The 27,728-nt window shown below is 44.8% G+C and overlaps 8 protein-coding genes across 13 annotated transcripts in view; 5 read left to right on the top strand and 3 right to left on the bottom strand.

The window, feature by feature from the left end:
• Positions 1-642: 642 nt before the first annotated feature.
• Positions 643-9,439, top strand: LOC6497802. 3 transcript variants are annotated; one of them, XM_014906340.3, is made up of 7 exons: positions 643-968; positions 2,368-2,445; positions 5,751-6,200; positions 6,266-6,361; positions 7,205-7,614; positions 7,678-8,094; positions 8,275-9,439. In XM_014906340.3, the coding sequence occupies exons 3-7, from the start codon at positions 5,766-5,768 to the stop codon at positions 8,603-8,605; spliced, it is 1,689 nt and encodes a 562-aa protein (XP_014761826.1). In that variant the 5' UTR covers positions 643-968; positions 2,368-2,445; positions 5,751-5,765; the 3' UTR covers positions 8,606-9,439. The 3 variants fall into 3 exon arrangements, with proteins under 3 accessions (XP_014761826.1, XP_014761827.1, XP_001961477.1); XM_014906341.3 differs by lacking the exon at positions 2,368-2,445; XM_001961441.4 differs by lacking the exons at positions 643-968; positions 2,368-2,445 and adding an exon at positions 4,530-4,708.
• Positions 9,440-10,114: 675 nt separating this feature from the next.
• On the bottom strand, positions 10,115-15,494 carry LOC6497726 (interferon-related developmental regulator 2). Its single transcript, XM_001961442.4, has 5 exons — positions 14,619-15,494; positions 12,490-13,174; positions 12,178-12,421; positions 10,793-11,020; positions 10,115-10,731 (listed from the first exon to the last, which is right to left on the bottom strand). The coding sequence occupies exons 1-5, from the start codon at positions 14,653-14,655 to the stop codon at positions 10,648-10,650; spliced, it is 1,278 nt and encodes a 425-aa protein (XP_001961478.2). The 5' UTR covers positions 14,656-15,494; the 3' UTR covers positions 10,115-10,647.
• On the top strand, positions 11,070-12,147 carry LOC6497803. Its single transcript, XM_001961443.4, has one exon. The coding sequence runs from the start codon at positions 11,231-11,233 to the stop codon at positions 12,089-12,091; it is 861 nt and encodes a 286-aa protein (XP_001961479.1). The 5' UTR covers positions 11,070-11,230; the 3' UTR covers positions 12,092-12,147.
• A 182-nt stretch (positions 15,495-15,676) lies between the features above and the next one.
• Positions 15,677-18,160, top strand: LOC6497804 (acyl-CoA-binding domain-containing protein 5). Its single transcript, XM_001961444.4, has 3 exons — positions 15,677-16,179; positions 16,319-17,340; positions 17,770-18,160. Exon 2 carries the CDS (start codon positions 16,321-16,323, stop codon positions 17,290-17,292), a length of 972 nt encoding a protein of 323 aa, XP_001961480.1. The 5' UTR covers positions 15,677-16,179; positions 16,319-16,320; the 3' UTR covers positions 17,293-17,340; positions 17,770-18,160.
• LOC6497725 (peroxiredoxin-6) lies at positions 18,104-19,167 on the bottom strand. Its single transcript, XM_001961445.4, has 3 exons — positions 18,806-19,167; positions 18,556-18,748; positions 18,104-18,367 (listed from the first exon to the last, which is right to left on the bottom strand). Exons 1-3 carry the CDS (start codon positions 19,077-19,079, stop codon positions 18,166-18,168), a joined length of 669 nt encoding a protein of 222 aa, XP_001961481.1. The 5' UTR covers positions 19,080-19,167; the 3' UTR covers positions 18,104-18,165.
• A 193-nt stretch (positions 19,168-19,360) lies between these two features.
• Positions 19,361-20,819, top strand: LOC6497805 (geranylgeranyl transferase type-2 subunit beta). The gene is made up of 2 exons (XM_001961446.4): positions 19,361-20,112; positions 20,166-20,819. The coding sequence occupies exons 1-2, from the start codon at positions 19,515-19,517 to the stop codon at positions 20,591-20,593; spliced, it is 1,026 nt and encodes a 341-aa protein (XP_001961482.1). The 5' UTR covers positions 19,361-19,514; the 3' UTR covers positions 20,594-20,819.
• A 58-nt stretch (positions 20,820-20,877) lies between these two features.
• On the bottom strand, positions 20,878-25,625 carry LOC6497724 (ectonucleoside triphosphate diphosphohydrolase 5). Of its 4 annotated transcripts, none has more exons than XM_014906310.3 (4): positions 25,298-25,620; positions 22,852-22,996; positions 21,536-22,665; positions 20,878-21,476 (listed from the first exon to the last, which is right to left on the bottom strand). In XM_014906310.3, exons 1-4 carry the CDS (start codon positions 25,325-25,327, stop codon positions 21,384-21,386), a joined length of 1,398 nt encoding a protein of 465 aa, XP_014761796.1. In that variant the 5' UTR covers positions 25,328-25,620; the 3' UTR covers positions 20,878-21,383. The 4 variants fall into 4 exon arrangements, with proteins under 4 accessions (XP_014761796.1, XP_014761798.1, XP_001961483.1 ...); XM_014906312.3 differs by lacking the exon at positions 25,298-25,620 and adding an exon at positions 24,544-24,636; XM_001961447.4 differs by lacking the exon at positions 25,298-25,620 and adding an exon at positions 23,139-23,535.
• A 1,044-nt stretch (positions 25,626-26,669) lies between these two features.
• Positions 26,670-27,728, top strand: part of LOC6497806 (AF4/FMR2 family member lilli) — a 36,123-nt gene continuing 35,064 nt past the window's right edge. The window contains exon 1 of the mRNA XM_032451626.2: positions 26,670-27,358. The gene's annotated coding sequence lies outside the window, so the exon portion shown is untranslated. The remainder of the gene's footprint in view (positions 27,359-27,728) is intronic.

Genomic DNA, 27,728 nt, shown 5'->3' with positions numbered 1-27,728 from the left:
TTCAAAAGTGAATATTTATGTCTAGAATCATGCAATAGCCGCCTAGGCAATCCTTAGTGAAAAAAACTGTAAACAAAGGTTTTTTCATGGAAGATTGTTTCTGTTCTTAAACTTATTAGTGCCAATATCCCTTGGTTATTATGCCGATGTTATGAATATCAATTTAATACACAAAGTTTAACAGATTAAATGGAAGAGTTCGAGCTTGGCTTGAAAGAAACTTTGTGGCACTAGGAAGCATTGGAAATAATTGGTAGTATTCAAGTATATTCAAAATTCATTCCATAATAAATAATAAATCCTGCTAAATTGAGTAACTATGTGATACTTTATTATATTTACTCTGCAGAAGATTTGTAGTCCATATTTATATAAATTGTTTGGCCTTTTGAGCTTTCTTGTTGTTGAAATATAAACAAAGAACATGCATTGCTACAAAAAGTAAATAAACACATTCCTATATCTGACCTAAAATTTCAATTCAATCAATTTTAAGTAAAGAAAAATTGCTAAAGAATCTTGTATTAAGCATTTGATAATTTTAAAAATATTTATTAAAAGCCCCCCGGGTTAAAACGGGCTTCCAAAGTTTATCGAGCAAAAAAAAATACTAAATTTATCGAATGGCATCTATCGGGAAGATTTCTCAAGCATTGTCTGGTAACACTGCGCCCTGAACTAAATAGAGCAAAACAATAGAGTCTGAATAAAATGTGCTGTAGTTTTTAGTTTTTTAGTTTAGGGCACAAACAACGGGGTGTTGCGAGCATAAAAAACACGCCTGATTGAAAACGGGAGCTGCGCGTCCTGGAAAAGTGAAAAAGTGCACAACACAGCGAACTAAATTGCAAGCAATTTTCGGGATAATTTATGTAATTCAGTGAAACGAAACACTTAATTGCCCGATTAAGGCTGCTCTTGGACAGTATTTACAGACTACAAATCATATTTTGTGCAAAAAGTATTAGGTGAGTGATTAGGCTATGCGTCGAGTTCAATTACGTATGTATACACCCACGTAGTGCAGAAAATCTCATTCGAGTTGTCGATTCTCGTATGCCCTTACGGCCTCGCGTGCTGATTTCTGACTCATTAACGAGCGACTCCAGGTACAAGATCCTCCAAAGGTGACTCACGATAATAACAATAATACCCCGAACACGAGACAAAGCCGAGAGCTTATGTTGCGAGTGCAGCGAGCAGTAATTGGAGACGCACAGTGGACAAAGGAAACATTATCTCTTTATTTATTCGCCATAAGCAGAGATACAAGAAGCGCTTCAAAGTTTAAACAGTGTTTTCATTTCAATAAGTTTGCATTACGACAGCAGTTTTCAGTTGTCAGCGCTATTCTTGCAATTGTTGTGCCAACTTACATAAAGCTTAACCTTTGGCCTTCTTTTTTAGCGCTTAATCCAGTTCCCATTCCACTGTGCGCCACCCACAACACGCCCAGTGCAAGTGCACCCATGTTGCACCCAATCGCACTTGGCCAACGAATTGTGTCTTTGCCCCCCTTTGCCCCCTCTTTTCTTCAGACACCGTCGGACAAACAAACCAGCACTGCCCCACGTCCATTCACTTTAATTCGCCTCTGCGCCTCGCAGTTTTGTTATTTATTGTGCTCTTTTCATATATTTTTTATCTTTTTTGGCCACAAAATGTGAAATTATCTGGTTGTCCGCAAATAAATATTCGCTTCTATTTACTTGCACCGAAGCTTTGATCGTCAGGTACAGGCATGCCTCGCTAGCACGGAAAGCTGCTCTGAAATTATAATTTATTTTTAAGTTTCTTTTCGATAACAGATTGGAATAAAAATTATATAATATATGTATTTATTTTAATTATATTGACTAAACAACTGACTACTCCTTCGCGGTAAAGTTTGTTTTCTTTTTTTGCGACTTTTAAAGATGGCACGCGTTGGGCTCCGATGGGCACACGGTACGGGAAGAGGATACTCTGGAGGTAGACGGCTCAGGGGGCAAATGAATGTAAATGTAGGCAGAAAATTGTGTATTCCGTATAAAATTACGCGACGATGTAGGCAGCTGGGCGGAGTGGGAGATGCACAACCGAGTGGGAGGCAGCCGGAATGGGGATTTGTTTAATGGGCCAGACTTGGGTCCGACTCGTACCGAGCCCCGAAGAGGTCGTGTGTTTAATCGAATAATTCATTGTTGCTGTAATATGTCTTATATTAATATTTGATCCAGTAACTTTTTGTTTTCCATTTCCAAAGCCTTGTTTGTTTTGCTTTTAGCGGGGGATTACTTTTGGGCGGATCAGCTGGGGCTTTCTGGTTTAAATATTCATGTGCGACTCATATGTGTCAGTGTGGCTAACCCAGCGATTCTCTTTCAGCCTGCTAGTCGGTCAAAGTTCGCACTAGCGCCCTCAGCCTTGAAAGCTTTCCAGTCGTAGCACCCAGATGGACACTTTGTGAGTATTACGCCATAGGTGTTGTGCCCCTAGAACTGCATGCTTATCGGTTACATAATAGAGGTATTCCCGTGTAGCTGTGATTAGACGAATGTTCTTTAATGGTGTTCTTATCATACTATACCTCCTTATTTTTCCCAATTTCATTACAATTTTAATAACTTTTGTTTCTCACTAGCACATGACTAACTTTTGAGAATAAATCAATTAAGCTCTCAAGTCACTGAGTCACCTAAACAAGAGCCTACCCTCTGGAAAGTCAATAGTTTGTCTCACTGATAAGGGCTTTCAGATATCATTGACCACAGATTGGGCATTATTACAACCCACGCAAACAGTTGCAATTTTTAGATCATAAGATGTTCAAGGAATCCTACACGGAGCATCCAAACTCTGCCAGTTCGCACTGGTTGTGTGTGGGATTATTTCGGTTTTCCCCTAGATGAACACTAATGGCGTCTAAATGGAAATTAATTGACTTGTCTATGGCGACCAGGCCGAGTTTGGGTGCAGAAGAACGCGCACGTCACTCAGTTAATTAAATTTTAATTCGAAGGTCATGCATTTGGGTTTCAATTGGGTTCGGTTCGGCAGGGTGTTCTCAATTTATTTGATGAATTTATTATCAATCAGTGTACTCGAACTCACCTATTTCGCACTTGGGCCGCACCAACTCAGGAATTCCTGTTTTTGTTTCGCGAATGACGCAGTTTCCTTTTCGCGGCATAGGCTTTCTTAAACCTAGAGTTCAAGTGTGTTTTTGGATAGAATAATTTATATTTTTTAAAACCCTTTTGTCATCTAAAAGGCTTCCCCAATCGAAACAACTATAATTTTCCGTTGAAGTGACTCCAGAGCCATTTTCTACAATTTCGTCAAGGGGCGTTCACGGCCACGCCAAAGCCATATACCATATCCATGTGATTACACCGAGTGCAGGGGGTGGGAGCCCAGCCAATTATTTATTTAGAGTTCTATCGAGAACCGGACAAACAACCTAACACATCAAGCACATAATCAAATTAAAGGCGCCCTGCATTATTAATGCGGGAAATGGAATGATTAAATTCTTGAAATCTTAAGGAGCGACTCTGGTATCTGCCTATTAATATAGTAATGGGCAGGTAGTTCGGAAAAAGTACGTTTTTGAAACGCCACAAGCACTTAACGGTTGTAAAAAACGAAGCTCGTTCGAAACCCCTCCTAGTTCATAAATCTGTTATGCGTTCATTCAACCAAAGGCCATGAGCTTGAGGTCTGACTGTAAGGTATGATAGGGGAGAGATCAAGCAACCGGTCCACTGTAAGTCAGCTGTGGAAGACTGAAAACTAGTTTCTGGCGAGAAAATTGAGTACATTGGCTGCAAGATACCCGATACTCATGTCCTAAAAACTAATAATTCTCACTTGGTTACGGTGTTAAAATAGAATAAATATTAAAAGGATAATTTCATGGTAGGTGTCTGAATGCTTCAGTAAAAAGTCGAGATGAGTATCATAAACATTTCATTGTTTCTATGGACTGTATGACTATATTTAAGTTACTCAAAAGCTGATTATTGCATGAATATTCTACGCTATTTTAAAATAAATGTGTGTTCTATGCTTTGCATTTATTTTTGTCAGCGGAAATAATTAATTTACAATTAGCGTTAAACACAGTCGGCAATAGGCCGTTGGCCCATGTGGCAGACACAGTTTTTGAGTTTCCAGAAACTTTGGGAGGATAAAGGCGAAAAGAATTTCATTGTTTGTTTGCGGATAAATTATTGAGCCACTGGCAGCAGCGCGTACGCCTCGTGATGAAAATTAATTGCCGAGTTGCTGCTAAGTTAATAAGAACTGGTGCTGGCCCCTCAATAAGCCCCACTGGGGAGAGAGTGGCTGAGAGACACACTTCTGATACGCAAACATACATATAGGTTGCTGTTGCTGTTCGATTGGACTCGCACCCGGGAGATCGTCTGCGCACACACTCGCTTCAGTCTGAACTTTCCGCTCGCGATGATCGCTCGAACGAGTTCCACGATCCACCAACTAGCCGCCTGTGAGCACTAACTATCAACTATAAGCCTGTTTATTTGTTTATTTGCGTGCTATTTCTGTGTTGTAATACCCGATATACAAGTACAGAGTACTCGGTAGTGAGAGGAGCTCAGACGGCAAGTGACAATGTCCCCGGAACGCATGCATCTCGTTTTCTATGAGCTGCGGCACAAGTGAAACCGAAAGCCCGCTGCACAGAGATGAAATTGCAACAATGGTGGGTGCGCGTAATGGGGGCCATCTGGGCAACCGAGGGCCTGCCCCACAGCTCCCGTGGGGCACTGTGAACTTGTGATTGTGCCAATACTTCCGGTCCAGTTAACTTCTCGAACCTCCCACCGCCGCGTTGCCCTCCAGCACCGGCAAGAGAGTCACTGCAGCCTTGACACCGTCTTATCGCAGCCCAAAAATAACTTATTCTCTTGCATTTGAAATGCTTTTTAAATAATTTCTAAGGAATGGTGCTAGACGATAATAAGAGTGGAATTAAAATGACGTAATCCTTGGGACAAATTTCAAACAAAAATACGGTTAAAGAACTTCAAAGTTAGCCCCAAAAATATTACATTTGAATCTGAAGGACTCTGAAGTGGCATAAACACTGCCATTTAAGGACTTCTTTGGCAGTAGTTTTGGTAAAATTTCTCTCGCAACCTGCTTTGTCTCGACTTCTGGCTAACTTTATCTTATCGCCGAGTTGTCGCCATCGAAAGGCAGCGTTGTTGGGACTAACGCTGGCAGCGGAATCTAAACTAATACATCGACTAAAATGGAAACCACCTCCATATGTTCGTGTGACTTCGCAAATAAAACCTTCACGCTTATTTATGGACTCTTATTTTGTTATTCTGCTATCGATGTTTGTCCAAAAAAGTATGTTAATTTTTTTAAACAAGATTGCGGAGAGAGACTTTTGTTCGCCAAGGAAATACTCTTTAATAAATTATTAAAACAAAATACGAGGTACAATTATAAGAGTTATGAAACAAGGTAGTTTTGAAGCTTTATAGACAAGTATGTGAAACTGAATAGTGAATAAGAATAAATCCTCTTCAACTGAGATATAAAAAGGATGAAAAACATAAAACAACCTTTAACCTTTTCTACTCTCTTATATTTTTGGCATGAAACATTTTTAAAATAAGAACCATGACTCTACTTTCGTTAGGCACACTTTTCTGTCTTCTGATTAGTTTTTTTTAGAATTCGATTCAATTGTTTTCACTCCAACTAACTGAACTGTTGACTTCCATTTGCAGCTGATTTAATATAGGATGCTTCCCAGCCTCGATACCTTAATGCGTTGCTCGAAGCGGGTCCTGCAATCGCCACTTGAAGCGGCCGCCAGTCAGATGCGGAATGGCCACAGCAAGGCGGCCTCCGGCGGCATCTACGGCCCCTTTACGCCGGACAACGATCTCAGCTGCTCCGGCCGGGGGGACTGCATCAACAACACGTGCGTCTGCGACATTCGATATGCGGGAAACGAGTGCGACATCTTCAACTTTCCCTACTACATCGGCATCTCCACGGTCTTCTACGTGGTGGCCCTCGTCTCGGTCATCCAGCTGCTCATCTGCATAGTGGCTGAGTATCAGCGCCTGAAGCAGCCGTCGATCCTCCGGGCCTGTCGCATCACCACCCAGAAGCTGCTCTACTTCATGGTCTTTGTGGCGGCCTCGTTGCGAGGCGCTTACTTCACGACTCCAGTGAGTACTCTCTCTTAGAAACTTCTTTAAATGTGTACCTAACCCGTATTTCTTTTGTGTTCCAGTTGGACCTGCAGCCACAATGGGCCGTAACTTTGATGTCCGCTTACTATCCGTTGCTTATGACATGTGCCTCCCTGATTGTCTGCATGTGGGCCGAGGTGAGTGGTCAGCAGAAGGAGATCTCTGGAATTCATTATTGGATCAGATCCAACAGGCAAAGGAGGCAGAGCCCGGAGGGCAACAATGTCTTACAGTTTGTTTTCTAAACATGTTTTGTACATCCACCGCAAGGCAGCCTGTTCGGAGTGGGGGAATTATTTCCTAGGCTTCCTGCCAACTTTTTAAAGGGTACATTTTTCTAGATCTAGCCAAGAATGGCCAAATGCAAAGCCTGCTATAGCGCAGTTTGCCAAAAGATTGGCCAAAAATTAATAAATATTTCATCAGCCAGCCTGAAATAGGCTGCAGGGCATTAGACACAACCCGACATGTCATCCTGGTCAACTGCATAGGTTGGATAAAAATATCTGAACGATATCTTCGAATGGCTTACTGATTCCCATGTCATTGATTTAAAATTAGCTTGGATGCGTTTAACCTAGCCAATATATAGTCACGAACGCAGCTCTGATTAAAATAAAAATAATCAACTCTACAATGGCGATCAAATAGCCTGACGTAGTTCCCGATAACACCATGAGAAACGGGGGAACATGGGAACTTCATAATCGTCATTAACCAGGGTAATTGTGTTCCCGAATTGTACAGCGTTCACTTGTACTTGCCATTTCATATCTAGCTCGTACACAGAGGCGATAAGGTGTTAAGTGCACTTGTACTTGCCAGCAACTCAATTGTTTTCGCAACGTATCTTGGGACACCATTAATTAGTTTCGAGGCAGTCGCACACCAGTGCCTAGGCCGATTCTGTGGGAGACTTTCAGGGAACCTAGCTGCCAGTTTCAGCAATTCATTCGGGCTGTTTCCGTTCGCCTTTCCAGATCTTTCACCTGCGCGACATTCGCTGGGAGAAGTCGCAGTTCCTGTCGAAGAGCTTCCTGGGATTCATCGCCTTCAACTTCTTCCTGTACAGCCTGTTCGGCATAGAGGTCTTCAACTCGCTGATCAACGCGGAGCGACGCGACTACGCCCACATCTTCAACGGCTGCTATGCAGTATTGCTGCTGATCGTGGTCGTCTTCTTCCTCATTTACGGCGTGGAGGTGTTCTTCAAGCTGCGCGGCGGCTTCGTCTACGACCAGACGGGAAAAATCCTGGGTCCCAGCGAGGCGATCGTCAATGCGTCCCAGCTGCACCAGTCGCGATTCGGACTACTGAGTCAGGCCGTGATGCTCATCGTGATTGTTGGCTTTCTCACTTCCGAGACTTTGGGCGACTTCTGGAAAGCCAAGTGAGTGGAGCTTTTAATTTGGCAGCAGCTGCTGGTCAACTAATTAGTTTCTCATTTTCTCAGGGTTCCAGTCCACTCCCGCAACTGGCATGACATCATTTTCCGCATTGCGGAGATTGGAGTTGCACTTTGGTTTCCCTGCTGCCTCTGGAACTCAATGGCGCCCGAACAGCTTTGGATCCTCAATCCCCGGAAACTGTTGTCGCGCCAAATCGACCCATCGATACCCACTTTGAATGCCGATACCAACAAGCTCTCGCCCGAGGAAGGCCAGTCGTTCCTAACCAAGAAGGACTGCTGGATTTGCTACGACTCCGATAAGCCGGAGCCCCTCATCCAGCCCTGTCGGTGCACCGGTGACGTCAGCTCAGTGCACCACGAATGCCTCAAGCGGTGGCTCGTGGAGAGTTGCAGCAACTCGGAGGCCCTGTTGGCCTGCAAGGTGTGTGGACATCCCTACGAGATCGAGAAGTCAAAAAAGTAAGTAAAAACTAAGTACACTTTTACTAAACAATCTATAGCTCCTAATCTTAACTATAATCGACTAGAGTGACTAGTCATTATTAGTTTTTTAAACAAAAGAAAGATAAGAAAGCCCTGAGCCAGCCTGTACTTAAAAGGGACTAGAAAAATTACTAAATATTTTAAAATTCTTTGCAGACTCGAGTGGGACAAGGGATTCACCATCCAGCACTGGTCCAAGACGGTCATCTTGATCACCCTGATGTGCATAACCGGAGCCACTGCCTGGGTCGTCATACAGATGTACGTGGATCCCCTTGTGCGCGTGATGACCGTCGGAATCGCTGTCCTCATTGGATATGTTTGCGTCAAGTGCTTGGGCGAAAACACGGTGGTGGCCTACCAGCGGGCCAAAGTGAGCTCCATCAATATTGTGACCAGTTCTGAGATGGAAAAGCTGCACACCATTTGCGAGGAGGTCAGCGCCAGCACGTCGGCGGCAGCAGCTCGGACGGGAGTGGCTACGTAGACGCGGAGTCCTTCGACCGAGGGAGCCGTGACAGACACACATCAGCTGAAATTTCAGACATTGCAACTTACTTACTAGTTTAGAATGCGTTCAGCACACTATTTGCTCAATGCTCAATTATTAGTTTATGCATCACAAGTGGGCCGGTCCTCCACCCGTTCCCATCCTCAATTGTGTACATAGGTTAAACCAGTTACTGAGTAGCAGGAGTAGCGAAAACAGTTTCGATTAGCGAGTCAATTTTGTTTCTCAAATCATTCAAGTTTCCGAAAGCGAATCGTATTAAAAGAAAAGCCAAATATTATGTAGTCTAAGCATAGGTCAGTATCGATTGAAAAACATAAAAATAAAAAACAAAAACATCTTGAGATTATAAACGCGTTGCCAAGTAGCCTGAAAAGTGAAGAAACAACATATTTGATGCTTCTATAAGCCAGTGAGTCAGCCTCCATATTGTGTAGTTTTTAGTTTTCTTTTATTTAAAGCTAATTTACGAGAGCATTTTGATTTCAAAATTTCATTTTCCGTATTAAAGTATAAATGGAAATACTTGGCGAATATTAAGTTAAGCAAGTAGGTTTTTACTTTGTATTCTATTGGAGTAAGTTTCCCGTTTAAGATGCTAATTTATATTATATTTTCTCCTACTATATACACCCATATATATCAATATATATACATTTTATTGTAGTAGGTACACGAGATTTGTCAAGCAAAGCAAAACAAAACTGCAAAACATGAGAAATCCAAACAAACATAAACTAAGTAACCATAAACATTTTTGTGATAAATCCAACAACTTAAATATAACTATATAATTTATAGTATTCAAAATATAAAGTCTTTTTCTAAGTCTAAACAGGAGCCGAACAAATAGCTGTAGCTTTCTTCAAAAACTGTAGATGTGCGTCTTCCCCTTCGAAAATTGTTAATGTGCATGGAAGGATAACATGGCCCCCAGAGATGGCCATATCTTTTCCAATAATCACCCGATTCTTGAGCGGAATACCTCAATCGATTTGTGAATTGATTCTCTTTCAATCTGCATCAAAATCTTACAACAAAATATTTTTTAGATTTTCCATCAAATTTTCTGGGCGATTCCCTTTGAAAATGCATGGAGGCCCAATATGGCCCCCAGCGATGGCCATATCTTTTCCAATAATCACCCGATTCTTGAGCGGAATACCTTAATCGATTTGTGGATCAATTCTCTTTCAATCTGCATCAAAATCTTACAACAAAATATTTTTTAGATTTTTCGTCAAATTTTCCTGGCGATCCCCTTTGAAAATGCATGGAGGCCCAATATGGCCCCCATCGATGGCCATATCTTTTCCAATAATCATCCGATTCTTGAGCGGAATACCTTAACCGAATTGTATATCGATTCTTTTTCAATCTGCATTATAAATCGAAAAAGGATCCTGCAGTTCAGCAGTTTCAATTATCCACAATCAACGCCAGATTGATAAAAATTCCCATTTGAAGATAAAACCACAGTGGTAATTTGTTGTAAGCCTAGTTATTTATTTTACACGTAGTTACTACAAAATATATGTATCATACACATAGCTTAGTATAATATGCATTATAGAGGCCAAGTTAAGCAATGACTAACTGTAGTATATTACCATTCGACTATCTTAGCAACTTTAAAGCGGTATACATGTTCATTATTGATACCTACTCGTATAGTAATATAAAAACATCAACAACGTAAGAGTCGCCCCACTCCGAAAGCATCTGCTTGTGGAAGTCGCGGGGCGGGCTGCCTTATAATTAATGAAACACAACTCTTGTGTAAACGATAAATATTCAGTAATATTTAAACGATGGCTTCTCCGTGTAGTTACCAACTAGACGAATTTTGTTACATGATCATTCAGAATTATTCTAAATTTAGACTTGGTTCTTGAACTTTGGCTACGCAGCGCCGTGTAGAAGCTAAAATCAGAGACAATTCAACTAGTACGTCCAGAGTTAGCTATAAAGAAGGGTTAATGGTGTGCTTGGATGATGAGGGGATTGTTTGGATAGCTCTAAGTGACGACGGCCGATCGCTTGTCGCGGTTCTTGCCACGGGAAATGGAGCGTGCCTTGAAAGCGGCAGCGTTCATCAGGTGCTGTTGGAGAGAATACAATGTCAGATATCTCGCATGATGGTCAAGAATATGTATAACTTACGCGCTCCAGTTTGGTCTGCTTGACTTTGGCGTTGCCGTTGATGCCGGTGTTGGTTAGACGGGCTCCCAGCTGGAAGATTTCGCGAATAAATTCGTTTTCCTGCAGCTGCGAGGTCATACCGGGACCCATGACCGTGCACAGGGCCGAGTACTGGTGGTGGATGGACCAGGCGTCCAGGGTGAGGGACTCGTGGCCGAAGCGAATGTTGATTTCCGGCGAGATATCCTCCTGCAAGCAAATCACACAATTATTTTCCATCAAGGTAGGCAAGGAATACTGGTTCCGAGCCCAGGAATGTGGAGCTACCAGTTTTAGTAATAGATTCATCTAAAGCAGACAAAATTTTTGTACGTAAAAATTTTTGGTCAAACCCAAAAACTAAAAACAAAAAAAAAAAAATTTTTTCGGGCTATTTGATTTCGATAGTTTTCCACCAAGATGATGCTATCAACCTACCAGCATGACTACGTGCCACCAAGTGCCAAGCGGTACGAGTTCCTCACGCGCGCCAAAGGCCTGGAGGGCCACGACGGGCCCATGGTAATTGAGTGCGAGTGCTCGGACGAGACCAAGATCAACATGCCGCCAGCTGCGGCCAAGGACTGCAGCGGTGTGGAGTGGACGGGCATTGCGCCCATGGGCAAGCTGGTCGACCCGCGGCTCATTCCCACCCAGCTGACCCAGGACCAGGTCGAGAAAATGGCCTTCTCAGCGGAAACCGACTGCTTCAAACTGCAGCCGAACCGGTTCCTCAAAATCCTGCGCACGGTCTACCCCGACCTGTACGAGCGCCTGAAGGTGCTGCCCAAGGACGAGCTGAGCCGCAGGCTGGAGAAAAACCGGATGTTCACCACCTACCAGATCGACTACTGCAACATGAACGAGTACCCGGAGGGAATATACGAGAGTCTGAAGACTGAGGATGAGTCCTCGAAGCAGAACTCGAACAAGCTGATGAACGAGCGCGGACCATGCTCAGAATTCCGGCAGAACGTGATGAACGAACTGGAACGGGAGACGTCCCCCGGGTACGACGTGTCGCGGGACGAGTGCGAAAAGTCCTACAAGCCGTTTAAGACCACCTTCGCGGACTCCTCATCCTTCGTCGACTCGGGCAGCAACTCCCACTGGAGCGCGGCCCCCACGACGTACCGCAAGATGCCCAACTTCAGCGAGTACATGGACTCGATCAGCCGCAACGGCTGCGTCATCATGCGCAACAAGCTGCACGACCACTCCAAGTGCTTGGCCAAGTACTGCAAGCACGACCTCAAGTTCACTTGTGCGGACTTGAAGTGATTTTTTTGAATGTGTAGTGGTGTGCTTTTTGGTTTGAATACACTTTGGTAGCGTAACTATTTCCGAGTCCCTTTTTTTTAACTTACCTCTAGGTAGCGCAGCACATCCCTGAAGGTGGCGCGCTGGGCCTTGCGATCGCGCTTGGCCCGGTACTTGTGCGAGTCGGTGGCCAGTTGCTTAACGGCATCGCACAGCTCGGGGATGTCCTCCTCGAGGAAGTCCTGGTCGTGGGCGCGGCCCGACTCCAGTATCAAGGCAATGGTCTCGCCGGCGGCCATGCGAACGTCCAAGTGGGATGATTGCAACAGACCCAAGAACTTTTTGATCGAACTACAAAGTAAAGAGTTTATTGAGTTGTTGTTTCAGGCACGGATTCGGATTCAGACGGCTATACTCACGGGAACATGTTCTGTCCGGTAGTCATCAAGGAGACAAAGTCACCAGAAGGAATCAAAGTGAGCAGCAGTCCCCAGGCGGAGAGAGCCTCCGCGTGCAAGGCGCCCGCCTCCGCAGTGACCGAGACCGGAGTCTTGTCGTCACCCCGCAGGTAGCTGCCGGCGAAAATGGCCTCGAAGCACTGCATCAGCTGCACCAGCTCGCCGACGTCCTCGCAGCCCAGGAAGTTGAGCAGGCCCAGGGCAGTGCAGCACTTGGCCCGAGCGTCGAATCCCATGGACTTGTCCTGGACGGTGGTCAGGAGGAACTGGTTCATCGCCTTGGAGATGCCCTCGTCGCCGCCCATCTGCAGCACCAGGAGGGGAGCTAGTCGGGCGCCCCACACCTGCTCCTGGCCCTTGCCCCGGCGGATGCTCTTCTCCACGAAGTCCATCAGGGTCATCTTGCGGTCCTCCACGAAGTCCGGCATGTAGCGGTGCATCAGCAGCTCGCAGATGGCCTGCAGGGCCTGGACACGGGTCTGGGCCGACTTCTCGGTGGCCTGCTCCAGGGCCCGCTCGAACTTCTCCTCGAAGCGCTCGTTGGCCAGCTCGTCGGTGGCCTCCGAGGAGGCGATCTCCGAGACGTGCGAGTACACGCTCACATTGTCGAAGGACTCGTCGTCAGAGTTGGAGTCGTTGTTGCGACCTGGAGGATGCAATGATTCGTTAGTTGCCAAGGAAAGACTAAGAATATGAACTATCTTATCACCAGTGCTCCCAAAACTGTATCTAATGTGGGAGAGTGTGTGGGAGTGTACATAGGACCAAGCTGTTACTCATTCAGTCCGCATATGTACTCTCGTTTCGATGTGAGACACACCACTCGCCACATATACGCTTCGGGCAAGCAAAAAAAAAACAAAAAAAAACAAACAAATCTCATGCCAACGGCACGCCAATGACCTTCAAGACCACAGTTTGGGAGCCAGTATTGTGCAACAAGTTTCTTTTCCAAGAAAACCCGTTACGGCAATTGCTGCTTTTTTCCTGCGCGGTTTCTATTTGGGGCAAAGCTGTTTCCACCTTTCAGGTCAGCTTTAAGGCCACAACTCTTACTACAACAGCTGTTTTTAAAGGGGCTAGAGTGGGCAAATAAACAAACTACTACTAACTAGCATAATCAGAATCCTGAACAACTTTAACTTCTTCTAGTTTGTATCCAAGTGCTACATTATGTAATTGCCTAACATTTATGATTAGGAATTATGAATTAGGAAAATCAGATCCCACATCCTCGAAAAAGGAAGAATAGAGTATGAAGAGTGTTACTTAATTACTCAGTGATTGTAATACTTCAAAGGCGACTGCTGAATGCGTGATTCTGATATCTGGCATTGAATCAGCCCGCATATATAATTCCGTTTACATCTGGGGAAAACGTACACTTATGTACATATGTATGTATGTATATAGAGGTACGACGTCTACGCTCCGCTGATAATTTCTGTTGTGGCCGTCAGCTGAGCGCGTGGAGAGCTTTCGGTGCCAACACAGCACAGCACAGCAACAAAACGAAAATAATTATTTTGTCGATTGCCAAACAGGTTGCAGATAGAGGAGCTTTGTTTGCTAAACAAACGAAATGCACAAAAGTGGCGAAATACTGAGCACTGACTGCCTGACTAATTCGAAAGGTCATAAACCAAAGAGACTTTCGCTCCAATGCCACTGGAATTTCAGAATTTTCACACTCCGAGTACCAAAATCGAACACTTTATTATGTAAATGTGACAGGAGAGCAGCTGTCGCCTACAATTATAGCCATTTATTGCCTTTCCCCGTCTAGTCACCAGGTAATTTAATATTTAATTGTTGATCGGTATCTCCAACGGACCAATCTGAAGTGTTTTTCAAAACATTGATGCGTAGTTTTCAGCTGAGACACGTTTTTTAAGATACTCTTTGTGAAAAAAGACAGCATACTGGTCTAATCACCTTAAGTTTCAGGCATTTCAAGGCCAGAAACGTTCTCAGGAAACCCCCTGCTCTCTGGCTAGCTAGAAACGATTTGAAAATATTTCGATTTGCCTAAAATTATACCTGCTTCCGCTGCACCTCTGCCTGTCTTTGTGTCTGGCACTGTGACTCACCTTTGCCCGTTCCCGATTTCTTGTTGCGTCGCGGCATGATGTTGCTTTTGTTGTTGCCGTTAGCGGATTGGTTTTTGCGTTGTTCCCGAATTTTGACTGAGGCTGACAGCGACGCCGTTTGGGTTGCTTTGAGAGGCCTGCTGCGTCGCACGAGGAAAGCAGATGCCTGTAGCCGAGTGTCCTTTGACCGCAGACGAGGGGTAAGGGAGAGGGCGGCAGATGTCTACACGACAGCGATAATGTCTACACTTTGGCGGCAACTAAACGCACGTGTTTGCTCCGATTTATTGATTTCTTGGCGTTGGAATTTAGGTTAGAATATGCGAATGTTGGGTTTGAGTTTTCGATTGGGGTTTGTTGTCAAACGTTTCTAATCAGGAAGCACCTATGCAGAAGCTTTGGTGTTTCCAGTTTTTGGCAATTTTACACGATTGTCTCTGGCGCCTGGAACTGCTCAACTCCGATCGCGGAATGGAGGTTGTCGAGTGGCGCGGGTGTATTTTATTTATGCGCTGGCGTTCTTCCTGCTTGGCTATAGTACAAAAATGTCGTGCTCTGGTTGACGTTGCAGCAAATTTCATGTTTAATTGCAATGAAGTCACTCCCGCTTTGGCAGACACTCCACTCGCAAGTCTTGTGAAATTGCCTTCGCCGCCGTTCGATTTCCGATTACTGTCGTTCTCCTTTCCGATCAAAGAGACTTAACAATGCGATGCGGTTTCGCCAGCGCTGGCACTTGTCTGACTCAATGGTAGCAGCTTTCGGAAAGCTCTGCGGGCGTTTCTTTAAAAATAATGCAAATAATTAAGCCCTTGATTACCGATTTTGACGAAATGAAAAAGTGAGTGACCAGTTAACGGTGGGCAGGTAATACCAGAAGTGGTATTTCCTAGTTAGAGATGGAACATTATCGATTATAAATATATAAAATACCAAATCATCACAGAGTAATTAAAAAGTAATTATATATCCATGATAGAATAGATTGTCAAACCCATTGATAGAATTTGATATATATTTGTACATTTTTTATGATATAGGTTTATTGTGTTCACTTTTGCTCTTGTATAAATGGCTTATTCTAACAAGTTGTTTTATTGATGTCATCTCTAACTGCATCCATACATATCGATACCGTATCAATAATATTATTACAACACTGCTACACCCACACAAACACGCACATGTACACGTTCACGCTCACCAATTTACCAGAGAGAGTTTTTGGGTTTTGTTTAGTTTTTTTAATTGCAACTTGAATTGAAGGCCTGACCAGTGCGAAGAGCGCTCTTCGCACAACTTATTTGCGACTCGATACGCCGAGGTTGATAAGAACAAAGGCGAGTGGAAAAGCTTCAGAAGAAGCTCAGGCGAGGAAAACGGGCAGCGGCGACTGGACTTCAGAACTCGAACTTTGGCACGGATACCCCAAGTAGCTTCATCTCGTTCACCGTGGGATATATGACCTGTCAGTCGGTCGGAACCAATAGCGGCCCCCACTACACAGGCACTGTCACTGCTCGAAACAGCTTGCATCACTGTTATTGCACAAAGTAATTAGGTAATTTGTAAGCGCCGTCCAAGACGTTCACTTTGGAGACGAGAAGCGGCCCTGGGGCTGGGGATTATCGCCCGAATTCGTGAACTTGGGCCCCTCTATCTTATCGATGCTAGATTTTATTGTTTGGCTAATCTTACAGACATGGCTGCAGCAATCGAACAGCGTTTCCAGGCCGCCGTCAACGTGATCAAAGGACTGCCCAAGAATGGACCTTATCAGCCGAGCACCTCCATGATGCTCAAGTTCTACGGCCTCTTCAAGCAGGCCACCGAGGGGGCCTGCGACCAGAAGAAGCCAGGCTTCTGGGACGTGGTCGGAAGGGCCAAGTGGGACGCCTGGCACGACAACCGCCACTTAAACAAGGAACAGGCCATGCAGCGCTACGTTGAGAGCCTCAAGGAGATCATTGAGACGATGTCGTTTACAGAGAATGTACAGAACTTCGTGGGCAGTCTCGACGGTCTGGGGAACATCAATCTGGATGAGCTGGAACTGGTTTCGCCGGGGATGCGCGAGATAGCCGAGTCGCACCCCAACTCGCCGTTCCATTCGCGCACAAACAGCCCGCAGCACGGCTTTAACGGCAACGCTGACGAGGAACTGGAAGCTCCGCTGGCTGCCTCAGAGACCATGAAGGAAAGCGACCGTAATGAGGCAGTGATAACCAATGGCCACATAGCTGCGCCACTGACCAATGGCTACGTGGGAAAGCATAGTAACTACGCACACGACCCCCACAACTACACGAACAATAGCAGTGTGGCGATTGTAGAGCCCTCGGACGACGAATACGATGACCCGTACGACCTTAGCCACGAGCTGACCCAGGCGATCGCCCAAAACACGGAGCTACTGCAGCAGATCCAGACAGCGATCTCGCGGATGAACAGCGACGTGGGCACAGTGCAGCAGAGGGTTAGGAGCCTCGAACAGTCCGTCAAGGAGCTGCCCAGCGGCCCAAGCTCGAAGCGAGGAGCGTGGAAAAGTTCGCAGCCTTCTTGGTGGCCTTTCACAAACATTTCGCCCCTATGGTTCGCCATCCTCATCCTGTGGCCTTTTGTGGTGCGACGCTTCGCGGGACTGCTCCAGGCAGCGCCTCAGCGCAGACGCTGACGGCAACGTCCTTATCAACTAGCGGAAGGGGCAATAGTTAGTTAAAATGTGAGTACTAGATTTATGTTAGTCTTCCGATTAGGGCAGTAAATCCACATTAATTCAAGTGTCGGAATGAGCGTGCTACTTATTCAGAACAAATAGTATAATCACCCATTTAAACATGGACTTTCCTCTCCATATCTCGTTGTAAAGTTTATATTGTTCAGAATGTCTTATTTTCTGTATTAGTTTGTCAACAACGACAGATATTTCCCGAGGAATTCCCGCAAATATTCAGATAAAATGATAACCGGTTTGAGGCGATAACTTTTACTTTACATCTCTTAATATTTGCATTTCATTAGCATATTCAGTGACACCTAGAAGAGAAAGCTGCGCCCCCTGCTGTGTTTGTGTTTCTTATAAACTAAGAGTAGTTTGTTTACTAACAGATAATGACAATCTAATAACATTCTGACATCTTCTAAATTCCAGTTTCCTTTGGTTGCGGGCACGAGCTTGGTCTTTAGCTTTCATCTGTCCTCGAAAGCAATTCGGTTATTGTACAGAGTTGGCCTTATTTATAGAACCTGACCTACGGGTATCCAGTTGCAATGTCTTTACTACCTTTAATCAGTTCACGAAATTATTTGTATATTTATTTGTATTTGTACCACAAAACGAAACGCAAAGGTCGCATTCCCACATCTGATTTAGTTTGTAAGCAAAATGTTTCTTGTACAATTTTCCGGCAGCGGACGCTTTATTTTGTTTTGAAAGTGTCTCTCTGCCGAATTGTGGTTGTAAGTGAACAGTTTATTGTGCATTATTTTGTTGTTAATTTGTATTTTTATTTTTTTGTAATAAAGTCATGTTTAAAAGGTGATCCCCCTATGGCTGGGGCGTAATTCTTAGATAGGACTTGCCGGAAGGTACTTCAACCGTTTCCACTCCATTGGGAAAGAGCTTGGGGACGTCCTCCGGCTTCACCGTCGGCAGGACCATGCAGTTGCCGCCCTTCTTCCAGTCCGCTGGCGTGGCGACGCTCTTTGTTTGCGTCAACTGGAGCGAGTCGATAACGCGAAGTATCTCACTGCAATTATCCAAACAAAAGGTATAGTTAACCACTTAATCGGTAATTGGTACTTCGGCCTTTAAATATGGTTCGCATGTAACATTCCGATGTACCTACAAGTCTACAAAGATCTAAGCAAGTTAAGGCCAAGCTTAAGCTCACGGCATGGAGAGCAAACTGTGGAAGAGTTATCCTAGAGTACTTACTCGAAGTTTCGTCCAGTCGTCGCCGGGTAAAGGATCGACAGGCGCAGCTTCTTCTTCTCGTCGATGATGAAAACGGCCCGGCATGTAAGGGGAATGCCGTCGGCGTTGAGCTCATCCTTGTCCAACATGTTGAACTTCAATGCCAGTTCCCGCTTGTCGTCGGCTATGATGGGATAATCGAAGCTGCCGAGCTCTAGAAGGATACGTTGGAGCAAAGGATTTTATTTCAAAACTGGTTTTCCAAACTTACTGCCAAAGCTCTTGATGTCCTCGATCCATCCTCTGTGCGACTGAGCGGTGTCGCAGGATAATGCTATCGGTTTGACGCCTCTCTTCAGGAATTCCGGAACCAAGGACCCAACACGCGCCAATTCCGTTGTGCAAACCGGAGTATAGTCCGCAGGATGGGAGAACAGGATAGCCCAGCTATCCCCCATCCAATCGTAAAAATCGATCTTCCCCTCATTGGTCTCGGCCTCGAAGTTGGGAAACTGATCTCCGATATTTAAAGCCTTGCCCGACATACTGGTAGGAAAAGTATTTCGAAAAATAAAGAAAAGCTTAGCACGAAGCGGCGCAAAAATTGAAGTCAGCTGAGGTGCCAGTGGGACCCTTTCCAAGTTCTTTCCTAAAACCAGGGAAGCAAAAATAATTCATGCCGGCCCATTTCTTATGAGTTTATTAAATAAACTTTATTTTAAATTGACCAACAATATGGGGAAAAATATTTATGTTACAAACAAAACAAAGTATTTTGTATTATTTATATTTTATATTAGTAAACAAACCCCTCTGGTGAAGCCTCTGAATGAACAGCTGACTGATAACAGATGTCCGCGTTGCCAACTGTCTCATAGATGAATCAGCTGCGGTTTAGAAACTGTTCCACCGTATTCCCGACAATTAATTCATTTAATCGAGCACCCTGAAGAGGACGAACCAATTGAAAGCAATAAGCGATGGATTTCACGACCTTCGTTAAGCCCACAAATGGGGGTGGCGATGCCGAAGCCAGCAACAAGTCTCTGCAGTTCTGGAAGCACGTCGAGTACATCGAGAACCATGGAAAACAGGAGGACGACTACGAGTACTGTATGACTGAGTTCCTACGCATGTCGGGCATATACTGGGGCACCACTGCCCTGGACATAATGGGCCAGCTGGATCGCCTGGAACGCAAGTTCATCATCGACTTTGTGAAGCGGTGTCAGTGCCCCACAACTGGAGGATTCGCTCCCTGCGAGGGACACGATCCCCATTTGTTGTATACTCTGTCGGCTGTGCAAATCCTTTGCACCTACGACGCTCTGGATGAGATAGACTGCGAGGCGGTGGTGCGCTTCGTCGTGGGACTACAACAACCAGATGGCAGCTTCTTTGGGGACAAGTGGGGCGAAGTGGACACACGATTCAGCTTCTGTGCTGTAGCGACACTGACGCTGCTCCAGCGCCTCGAGCAGAGCATTGATGTGGAGAAGGCGGTGAAGTTTGTACTATCCTGCTGCAACCAGACAGACGGAGGATTCGGCTCCAAACCGGGAGCAGAGTCGCATGCCGGTGAGTTTCCACACAGTATATGAAATTGAAATACAAACAATTCCTCATTGTAGGCCTCATCTACTGCTGCGTGGGCTTCTTCTCGCTAACGAATCGTCTGCACCTGGTGGACGTGGACAAGCTGGGCTGGTGGCTGTGCGAGCGGCAGCTGCCGTCGGGCGGGCTTAACGGCAGGCCGGAGAAGCTGCCTGACGTGTGCTACTCGTGGTGGGTGCTCGCCTCGTTGACCATTATGGGTCGCCTGCACTGGATCAGTTCCGAGAAGCTGCAGCAGTTCATCCTCTCCTGCCAGGACTTGGAGACGGGTGGCTTTTCCGATCGCACCGGCAACATGCCCGACATATTCCACACGCTGTTTGGCATCGGGGGCCTGTCCCTGCTTGGACATTCCGGCTTGAAGCCCATAAACCCCACGCTATGCATGCCGCAGTACATTATTGATCGGCTGGACATCAAGCCCCAGATATTGGCGAGGTCTTGAGAACCTCTGCGTTAGTTTATTTGTAGCCTCTTAGACCTCTCCCCTGTTCGTTTTTGTTCCTTAGTCTTATTTGTACAGACAAGTTTCACAAAATTCCAACACGGTATTTCGTTCGACAAGAAATCTTATACTCTTTAGTGCATTTACACAGGATTGATACTTGAATTACAGATGTATTTTTCAACAGTCAAGTAATGAAATAAAGTAATCTATTTAAAACACCAAACCCCCACTGTGTGAACCCCCACTTCATAAAACCTTTTGAAATCTTAAAGAAAAGCATGTTAAGATTCGTTAACATTTTATTGATTTGCAAAATAACTAAATTAACACTTGCATATGTGGAAAAACAAATAGAAATGTTCTCTCTAAAGCCCTAGGCTGGCTTACATAGTTCGTAAATATAAACCGATGTGTAAAGTTATGTACAAGAGGAATCCAGTGTAGAGTTACGGAGTTGAGGCCAAAAAAGACAGCCCTACGACAAAAATATGAATCACACAAAATTGGAATTACAAACTAAACATGATGTGCAGTCACAGAACGGGTTAGCGGCGTCCACCATATACCATCCAGCTTCAATTAAGACAATTGAAATAAATTGTACAGAGCACGAACTAAATTTATCGACCACAGCATGTATATAGGCAATGTCTGAGTGTATTTGTGTTGCTACGATTGAGGGTCTCTATTAATAGTATACTCGATGCACGTTTAAGGCACTCTATAAACAATTTCAGCTAACAATCTTTAAAAGTTATTATTTCATCTATGGACTACTGGAGGAGCGTTAGGAATTACTGAATTTTTCGTCGCTCGTCAGGACGTTGTACGCACATCCCAGAGCCCACGAGATTTCATGGCCGTCGATTTTCTTGTAAAGCTGCAACGAACGAGAAACATTAATAATTTTATGTAATTATTGGAAGTTGTGACACCCACCTTTATCTTCTTTCCGTCGTTGAGACCAAATCCTTCGCGCAGCAGGGTGGAGATGAAGGTGAGGTCGAAGCACATGAAGGGCTGCTCATCGTTGGGAATGGCGCAGATCTCCTGCGCCTTCTTGCGATACGCCTCCACAGTGGTCTCTCCACCCGCCAAAGGATCCACCAGGCCGGACTCGATGGCCCGCTCGAAGTAGTAGCTGAACGCGGCCACTGTGTGCTGCTTGAGGGTGAACGGCTTGGGCTTCACCAGCGGCATCACCTTGCTCTTCACCAGCTCCAAGCAGGCTTCAAAGTCGACAATGGGCTGCTCGGCACTGGACTTTCCGTTCTCCTTGCCGCTGACCTTGTACTGGACATTCCCGTACGTCCAAGTACGGTTGGCGATGATGGGATTCACGCAGACGCTCTCCAGAACGTTCTCGTCCTTCTTGTAGCCGTGCGAGAAGACGGCGTGGCGGGCGGCCATCAGGCCCAGGCCCAGGTAGCTGTGCGTGAAGACGTTGATCTTCTTGCTGGAGGTGACCACCTCGTGCATATACTTGTCGTAAATGGGGACCTGCTCGGGGTCGGTTGGCGAAAAGGTGACCTGGGTGCTGCCGCCTCCCAAGTCCAGGGCGGCGGCTTGGTTGCTCTTGGAGAGACGTCCGAGCAGGAAGTTGACTGTGAACCAGCTGAAAATGCCTTCGTCGGTTCCCTCCATGATTTCCACGGCGTCCATGTCCACGTTGAACTCGGACTTTGCGAACAATTCGCGCACAGCGTTCAGGATGTTCTCAGCCTTGCTGGCGGGCAGAAGCCTCAGGCCGGCAGTGGCCTTCAGGACCAGCGGCGTGGACGACCAGTGCTCCTTGGGGATGAAGGCCCGGGCCTCGTCCAGAAGCAGCTTAATGGAGTGGGCTCCCTCCGCTGGGTTGTCAGCGAAGGAGCTCAGTCCGGGCTTTCGCTCCTTGAACAGCTCCTCGTACAGCACCAGCTTGTTGTCGATGAAGCTGCGATTGAACTTGTAGGCCAGAACCCGGCTTCCAGTCGAGCCAGCGTCGATGATGGCGGCATACTGCACCTTGCTGTATCCGAACTTGGAGGCCAAACGGGCGAGGTATGGACTGGCGTTCTCGGAGACGAAGCCTGCAGGTTTGGTTGGCGGGTTGGTTGATGGTTTTTTGAGAACGGAGCGATGTGTGGTCGATGGTGGCGGCGGAAAATGAGGTTCCACATGGAAGTAGGGAACAGTAACAGTGGGAAAGTCAGAGGGTTTAGTTAGCACTCTTGGGGCGGGAGCATTATTATTGCAGTAATACAAACGATACACACCGAACACAAAGAGCAGGAGGATCACGGAAACGATCAGACACAGAAATGAGATCTTGAGGCCGCTGGTGCCGCCGCGGTTTCCTCCGCTGCCGCCATTGGGGGATCCGCTGCTTTTTCGTCTGGGCGGCTTCTCGTCGGTGGCAAGCTGAAATGGCCGTAGGAAGGAGTTTTAGCCCTATTTTGGGACTAAGAAATAACTTAAAAACTAAACATATTTATGATAAATGACAACGTGTGTGGAATTTCCAGCTTTGCAAACATGGAACTTAAAATAGACGTGTTTCTACCAGCTTATATTCGTATTTCATGGCTCCAGTTCGTTTTGGGGTCGCAACATTTATGCATAACTGCTGAGGTGGCCCCAACACAGGTTCCGCTGTTTCTTTGGCTCTTTTCAAATATTTGCTTCCTTCCGCCCACTTCGGCGACTGTTATCTGCTGGAACGTCAATGATTACGTTTTAGTCATTTTTCGCTCTTCTTGGCCTTTATCGCCAGGTCCGCCAATTATGAGAAATTTGCGAAAATCACTCGGCTTTGTTGTTTATTTTGTTGTTATACCACAGACGGCACATGCGGCGTGGAACAGTCTGCGCATTCGCCTCCCCTTTCTTTATTTGGTAACACCCGCAAATTTCCCCCGTGACAAAATTTCCCTGGTTGAGAACGTGTAATGTTCCCATAACTCTGGAGCGGCAGTGTGACCAAAGACATTGTAGCTGTAACGCCACTTGGCACAATGCCGGTTACTTTAACCCTCTAATGCCGATGAGCAATTTAATTTCCCTTATAAATATAAAAAATAGTTTGGTAGCAAGCAAGCTTTTAAACCCAACCTTAACTCTAGTACACACGCACTTAAAATTCAATAAGATACTTTTAGTTCAAGGTCTGAAACCTGATTTCTCAAAGTTCAAAGCCATGCTAAATTACACAATTTTGAGTGGGTCGCGGAACACGGCAACAGAATTTGAAATACATTTCTTTTTTTGTAAAGACTCTCTTATCACATAACCTTAGAGCGATATGAGAACGATAAGGTAAATGTACAGAAGTCTGACAACGGTCGATCGCCTAAGCACCAGCCCCAATGCAATCTCTTAGCTTGATTAAATATTATACTGGGCCAGGGCAACAAACAAACTGACGAAATTCCCATTATTTAAACAAATGTTCCTCCAGTGGTAAGTGTCTGACGCAGAATTAGAGCCGAATAATGAAAAGCTAGAGATACTTGCAAACCTAAGTGTAGTGCCTTAATGGAACTTGGTTGTTAGATAGACAAACAATGGGGGAAACCCATTACCTCTATTCTCTATTCTATTCTATTATTTAAGAGCAAAAAGCGTAGTAATTATTAAAAAAACAAACAGGGGGAATGTGTTTAACTTTCTGGGTGTAAAGCACATCTGTGTCGGGGCTCACGCTCCCCAATCAATAAATCAATTGATAAGCGGCGACGTGGTTGTTTTAATGCCGATTAACGATGAGTGAGAATTCCACATTTCCACTGTTTATCAGTAAATGCAAATCGTCTTTAGGCCAGAAGATACAAGTACTACTGATAACTTAATTTCATGAATAGGAGGCAATGTTGGGTGGACTGATATGACATGCTCTGAAGATTCGTAAGATAGTAACAATAAAGAGCAGTCGGGTCAAATGGGAGGGGGAGTGCCACGTTCACACTCACTTGCAACCTGTTCCGGCGCTTCTCCCCCTGCAGATAGTGCATCCTGTTCCGCCCACACGCAGTGCCACCTAACGATCGCCTACGAGGAATGCCGTGTGTATCCGTGGGGCTCCCAGACGGCAAGTAAAAAGTTGTCTAGCTAGATCTGGGAATAGATGCCAACTTAATCGCCTGAACTGTTTGATGTTTTTTTCGTGTCAGCCCCCAAATGACCTTGCGAACGAGAAAGTCGGATAATGTGATCCACGAAAAAATGGCCGTTGGTGATATCAAGAATGATGCGGCGGGTGCAGAGAATGATTTGAGAAAAACTGATCGAAAAGCTGAATATTGTCATAACACCTTCGTGCCAGGCACACACGCTTATTATTAAATACTAATTTGCATATCAGAAAAACAAAAGCCAATCAGTTGAGACGAGTTTTAAGAGTAGGACAGCCTTTAGTTTTTAAAAAATGGTTTTCTTTCTATTTTTTTTAAATAAATATGGTTTTGATTCAGGATCTATTCCTCCCACTACTTAAATGGATTACATTGTTCTTAATTATAGAATGCAGTGAAGCCAAATTTTGGCTCGAAACAATTAATCTCATGGGTGTACGAATCATTTAATTCCCAACTTCCGCGTCAAAAGAGCAACAATTTCAGGAATCTGACTCGTCGGCGTTTTTGTGTACGTGTGTGTCGAAAACGAATGTTTTCGACGCGATCGTAGAACAAGTGCTGTTTATCACCCTTTGAACCTTTGCCTTACTTTTCTCTTCCGGACGTCGGGGTTTGTCATTCTGTAGTTTTGCGCCCAATTATGTAAATACTCAATTCGAATAGCTTAGACGCAGTTGCTAGTTAAGCGCGACACTGTTTTGTTTACGTCCGACCCGATCACTTAAAAAGTCATACAAAAGATACAAAGATATTTTCAGGTGCTCGGTAATCGCTCCCGCTCTCTCTCCGACCGGTCATGTACGAACCGGGTAAATGAATAACGGATACGATAGTGGTGCGCACGGATAAATAGCACGAAAAACTACGAAAAACGAACTCAAACCCCAATGTGGGAACCAGCTGCTATTTATAGAGGTGGGGAAACTCGATTAAATCATCGATAAACATTAAAAGGTATCGGGGTTTCATTTGTTGTTCTCGCTAACGTTGCCAGAATTTTCATCGATAGTTGACAACAGTTCCTTTAATTTAAAATCAGCTGTTCTCGCAATTGGAGAGCTTTATTTGAATAAGATGTCACCAAAGCGAAACTCGTTTTGGGGCAGCTGCGTCAATTTTATAAGAAGGCACTAAATACTAAATATTATTGTTCATCCGCCTACTCACTACTGGACTGGACACAAGCCAATTTGAAAAACATATTTTGGCGCAGGACATTTTGGAACCGGTGGTGGACAAACCCAGCCTATAACTTTAGCTGCGACGGAGCAAGTTGAAGGGCCCTAGCTCTTCGTTTTAAAAAGCCGAAGCCAATTCTGTTGCCAGAGAAGCAACAGAATCATAATGAATTAAATCTTTATTCTCTGGACCTGATATTTATAGAGGTGGGGATACCCAATTAATTCATCGAAAAGAACAATCGTTATCGGGATTACTATTGTTGTTAATCTCTAACGTTGCCAGAATTTCCATCGATAGTTGACAACAATTCCTTTAATTTAAAGTCAGCTGTTCTTGCAATTAGAGTTTTATTTAAGGCATCGCAATAGCAAAACTCGTTTTGGGGCAATTGCGTCAATTTTGGGGCAGGAAGGCACTAAAAAGCAAAGCATGGTATCGTTAATGTAACCGTTACTGCTTATTGGCTGACTACCAGACACTGATCATAGGCCGCTAACTGAGAATTATGCTTGCAACAAATATGAATGCAGCACATCAAGAATATTTTTGTACAAAGGTATTAATTTCCACTTATGTTTTAAATTCCATTACCTAAAAGAAAATCAACCATTGCTTTCTAGCATTATTGCTGTTTTGAAATTTCTCCTATTGTCTGTTTTAAAATTATGCGCCAGGCTACCAGATCGCTGTTGGGGAAAGAATCATAAGAGCAAAACAAAAATTAAAAAAATCGGTAATAAATCCGATAACGATAACAGCCGTGTAAAAATATACACATACCTTCATTGATATATATACAAGCAAACATACATACATTTGAACCGAAAGTCCCACCTCTAGGCCTAGATATGTGTATTTTCGTGCTCACTTCCCCACACAAAACACGCAACTAAATATAATTTAAAACCCCATTTAAAACAATGCAAACTAAACCTATTAAGTGACCAAGAGGCTAACGGGGCCGCGCGGAATGCGAGTGCAGTGAAGATTTTCCGGTGGAAATCGCTTTTCGGGAAACTTGCACAAACATTTTTCATAAGCGCTCTGTGCCTCCCTTTCGCACAGCAGAATTACACTAGTTGCTGTGTGTGTGCAATCGGTTGATGGTGTGCGTGTACGAGCGACTTTGATTACATTTTCGCGTACGTTTTTTATGTTAACTACAAAATAGAAAATAAAACAATTGTAGAAACTTGACCAATAAAATGTGAAAAGTGCATCGGTCGGCAATCGCTGAAAATGCTGGAAGCAGCAACAACAACAATTTACCGCCAACGAAACAACCACAAGGCTTTATCGCCACCACCACCACCAACACCACCACAACAACAACAAATTACTACACTGAAAAATGGGTGACTGTGTGCGTATTTGTGTTAAATAATGTTAAAACATTTTTAATTTGCACACAACTAAATTTTAAGTTGTAGTCGCAGCAGCAGCAGCAGCAGCAGCTTGCCAGAAAAAGGTAAGTGCAAAAAAAGAAGCCAAATGTGTCAAAAGTTCGTCATGGCTCTCCCGCATTCACTCTCTCCATCTCCCTCTCCTCTCTCTTTCGCTCCAGCCAGTGCCTCTCTCCCTTTCCCCCACCCGACACGACCCCCTCGCAAAGAAAAGAAATTAATTTTGTTTTTCCTCGCTTTGCTTTTGTTGCTCTCTCTCTCGCAAAACTTTTAATTTTAATTTGCTATGCGCAGCGAATTCGCGCGCAAAGGCAGAAAAAAAAAGAGGCAGCGCGGCAGCAGCAACAACAAAAAGAACTGCGAAGTAATAAACGTCAAATACCAGACGGACGCGCTCTTTTGGCGCTGTGTCGGCTCGTTTTTGTTTTTGTCTCA

The sequence above is a fragment of the Drosophila ananassae genome, chromosome 3R (assembly GCF_017639315.1).
Source record: "Drosophila ananassae strain 14024-0371.13 chromosome 3R, ASM1763931v2, whole genome shotgun sequence".
Taxonomy (NCBI): domain Eukaryota; kingdom Metazoa; phylum Arthropoda; class Insecta; order Diptera; family Drosophilidae; genus Drosophila; species Drosophila ananassae.
Note: the sequence above shows the minus strand (reverse complement) of the source record. Positions and strands in the feature narration are given on the sequence as shown.